Here is a 3,153-nt window from a genome sequence, read left to right on the forward strand (position 1 = left end):
CTCCCTGGTCCCCTCCCAAAGGCCAGGCCTATCCCACCTCCTCCCGAGTGGGCTGAGCTCTCCCACTCAGCCCTTCACAGCAGGAGACCCCCCTCCCGCCGCCAGGCACCAAGCCAACTCACACATTGCAGTAACCGACTCGATAGCACCTCGTGCAGCGCCTGAGCTTCTCATCCTCTGGCAGCTGCTTCTTCTGGCAGGCCGCGCACTTGGCGACAGGGCCACTGGGCACCTGTGGACGCTGCGGAAGAAAGGACTCATTGGGCAGGGAAGGCCACCCAGGCAGGACGAGGCGGCCTTGGTGGGCATGCGTGCTTGCTGCAACTAGCCACTCTTGCTTGCAGCTCTCTGCCTGCTGCTCAGCCTCCCTGCATGCCTTCCAGCAGTCCCAATGTCCTCTCTCACCTGCTGGACCTGCAGCTCCACCACCCGCTCCTTGGCCAGCTCTGGGGACAGCACCTCGAAGCAGAGCAGCACGTCCGTGGGGGAGACAGTGTCCAGCGAGTTGGACGGCAGGAACATGCGGTGGAAGCGGTTCTTGTTCACCTGCCAGGAAAGTGGTGGAGCGAGGCTGTGTGAGTGCTGCCCCAGGCTTCCTCTCCTGAGAAAGCCACAGACCTCAGCCCCGCAGTGAACTGCAGGGACAGTAGTGGTCAGAGCACCACCCTGCCAGGGGTGGAAGGACATGCCTTGCCCTACTGTGGTGGCGCTCCTGAGCACAGATCTGCCCGACAGCACCCTGTGCCCAACTTGGCCACCCACAGACAAAACTGGTCCCATGGACATGTTGAACATGGGCAAGCAACTACTAGGGGCCATATTCTAGGGGTACCCATGTGAACAGCCCACGGCTTGCCCCCCAGCTTCAGCACTCTCACCTCTGCCAGGCGCAGGTTCTCTGGTTTCACACGCACGCTGTGGGCCACCGAGTCGAGTACCTCCATGGCACTGGAGTTCTCCTTGCTGATACTTACGAGGAACTGCCACCAAGAAAACGCCATATTAGTCACACCACAGCAAGGCCCGTGAGCCCTTACTTAGCACAAGGCTCAGCCTGTTGGCACATGCCCAACTGCCAGGGGCACCTCCAGGAGCCCTCTCAGGCTCCTTCTCCAGAGTAGATGGTGTCCTTTACCTTGATGGGTTTCTTGTGCGGCTCCTTTGCAAAATAATAGACAGTCAGCACCTTCTGCTTCTGTGGGAGGGGCACGGGGAGGTAGAGGAAGGGGTCAAAGGTGATGGACACCTGCAGATGCAAGAGCACACTCAGTTGTGGGAAGTGCTTGTGGCTTAGATCAGCGGTGCAGCAGACCTGAGATCCAGTCCTGCCTTGTGCTCTCTGTGGGTCAGGAGCCTGCTGCTGCACAGCCAGGACAGCGACTCCCTGCCTTGGGCTGCCCTACCTTGGAACACACTGGGCACACCAGCTTGGATTTGTACTGGCCCTGGAAAAGGTCCACAATGAAAGAGTCATTCCTCATCTTGTGTCGCTGCCAGGCCTCCTCGGCTACCACCTGCAGGGAAAAAGGACTCAGCAGGATGCTAAACCACTCAGGCCAGGGCTGCTCCTCCAGTGGCTTTGGGGAGGGACATCCTCACCTCATCAGGCCTCCCATCCGAGTCAACAGTTTCTGTGTAGGGCTTGTTCTGGATGCGGTTGAGGTCCTCATGCAGGCCATCAAGCAGGAAGGCCATGAACTCCTGAGCATCGTGCTGGGCATAGCCAGTAAACTGGCTGGCCTTGCTGGCCACAATTGCCTAGGGAAGCACAGCAGTCAGAGCAGGTCAGACGCACCCCCAGCAGCACCATCTGCCGCACACACAAAACCTCGCTGCATCCACCTACAGCAACCTAGCCCTCCGTGGCACCAACTGGGTGCCCAGAGAGGAGCGCCAGGGACCCACAGCAGCTCCGGCACAGCAGCACTGGTGCCTGCGGCCCTACCTTCAGTTTAGAGGGCTGGAAGGCGTGGTGCGTGCCCTTCCACAGCGCCCGCAGCAGCATGGCAAAGCCGATGGCCAGGCGTCCCCCTGTCCCCAGCGGGTTGTTGTAGTTGATTTCTGACTCAAAGGACCGATCTGTAAGAGACACAGGAGATCAAGGGTGGCTGCTGGCTGCACCGTCCAAGCTCTGCTGGGCTCCAGATGTGGGCTTACCATGGAAGTAGTCACGCAGCTCTCGGGTGTTTGACAAGGACTGGATGACGCTGTTCATGAAGCACGTGTTGCCCAGGTTCACCAGACCCGTGAAGCCAGGCAGGCAGACTTTCTTCTTCTCGTCCTCATCCTCATCGTCCTCCACGCTCTCAGCGTTCACCGGGCTGTGTGTCATCGGTGGCACCATGCATGTTGGTTTGGGCTGCCAAAGCAGAGGCGGGTGTGAGAGTGCTGCACTCAGGATGTCTCTCTGGGAAGACCAGGGGACCCTGAAAGCCCAAGGGCTGAAGCCATCACACCATCTCCCACCAGGACTGGCATAGAGAGGCCAACTGCTTCCCCCAGTCCTGTCAGCTATGACCGAAAAACGCCACCTCCTCTGCTACGAAGAGTTTGTCAGTCCCCAGAGCGATACCAAGGAGGTGTGGTCCCTTTCCCCTCACCCAAATCAAATCCAGTGTGGCTCCACTCACCGATGGGATATGCGGCTCTTGCTTCACCGCCATGTGCTCTGGGGCCGTCCGGGCTGCTACACCATCCAGAGCCCCGTCTTCCACGCGCGGCTTCTCTTTGTCACTGGCACGGGCCTCTTCCTTACTAGACAGGGAGTGCTGGTTACTGCCTGGGGGGTTCTTGTCCAGAGGGGTAGGGCCTGTAGGCATGGCGACCTTTGCACCACCCACTGCACCTTAAAAAGGGGGAAGGGTAGGCCTGTGGTTAGCAGCACCACGCGCTTTCCACAGCAGAGCTGAGCTACTCAACCCATGCTCACACACAGGCTCTCTCCTACCCCTCTCCATGCGCGCAAGCGGAACAGCGGCGCCCTTCCCCTAGTGCTTGGCTCACCCTGCCCTACACCCCTCCTCCCTGCACCTGCTCAGCCCCTCTCCTTCTCCACCACACTGCGATGGAGGATCCGGCACCATCCAGCAGCTGCCAGCAGCGAGGAGGGCCCATGCCCCACTGGGGTGCAGCCAGCAGGCAAGACAAGGCGGC

General features: G+C 60.1%; 1 protein-coding gene across 1 annotated transcript in view; it reads right to left on the bottom strand.

Moving 5' to 3' along the window:
- Nucleotides 1-3,153, bottom strand: part of USP19 (ubiquitin specific peptidase 19) — a gene marked incomplete at both ends in the record, with an annotated part of 9,732 nt that overhangs the window by 3,222 nt on the left and 3,357 nt on the right. The window contains 9 exon segments of the mRNA XM_009875704.1: nucleotides 123-241; nucleotides 406-546; nucleotides 879-980; nucleotides 1,136-1,246; nucleotides 1,404-1,514; nucleotides 1,600-1,758; nucleotides 1,946-2,079; nucleotides 2,158-2,359; nucleotides 2,631-2,865. Of these exon segments, the coding sequence (XP_009874006.1) occupies nucleotides 123-241; nucleotides 406-546; nucleotides 879-980; nucleotides 1,136-1,246; nucleotides 1,404-1,514; nucleotides 1,600-1,758; nucleotides 1,946-2,079; nucleotides 2,158-2,359; nucleotides 2,631-2,865 (1,314 nt within the window).

This window comes from Apaloderma vittatum, unplaced genomic scaffold (genome assembly GCF_000703405.1).
Source record: "Apaloderma vittatum isolate BGI_N311 unplaced genomic scaffold, ASM70340v1 scaffold31228, whole genome shotgun sequence".
Classification (NCBI taxonomy): domain Eukaryota; kingdom Metazoa; phylum Chordata; class Aves; order Trogoniformes; family Trogonidae; genus Apaloderma; species Apaloderma vittatum.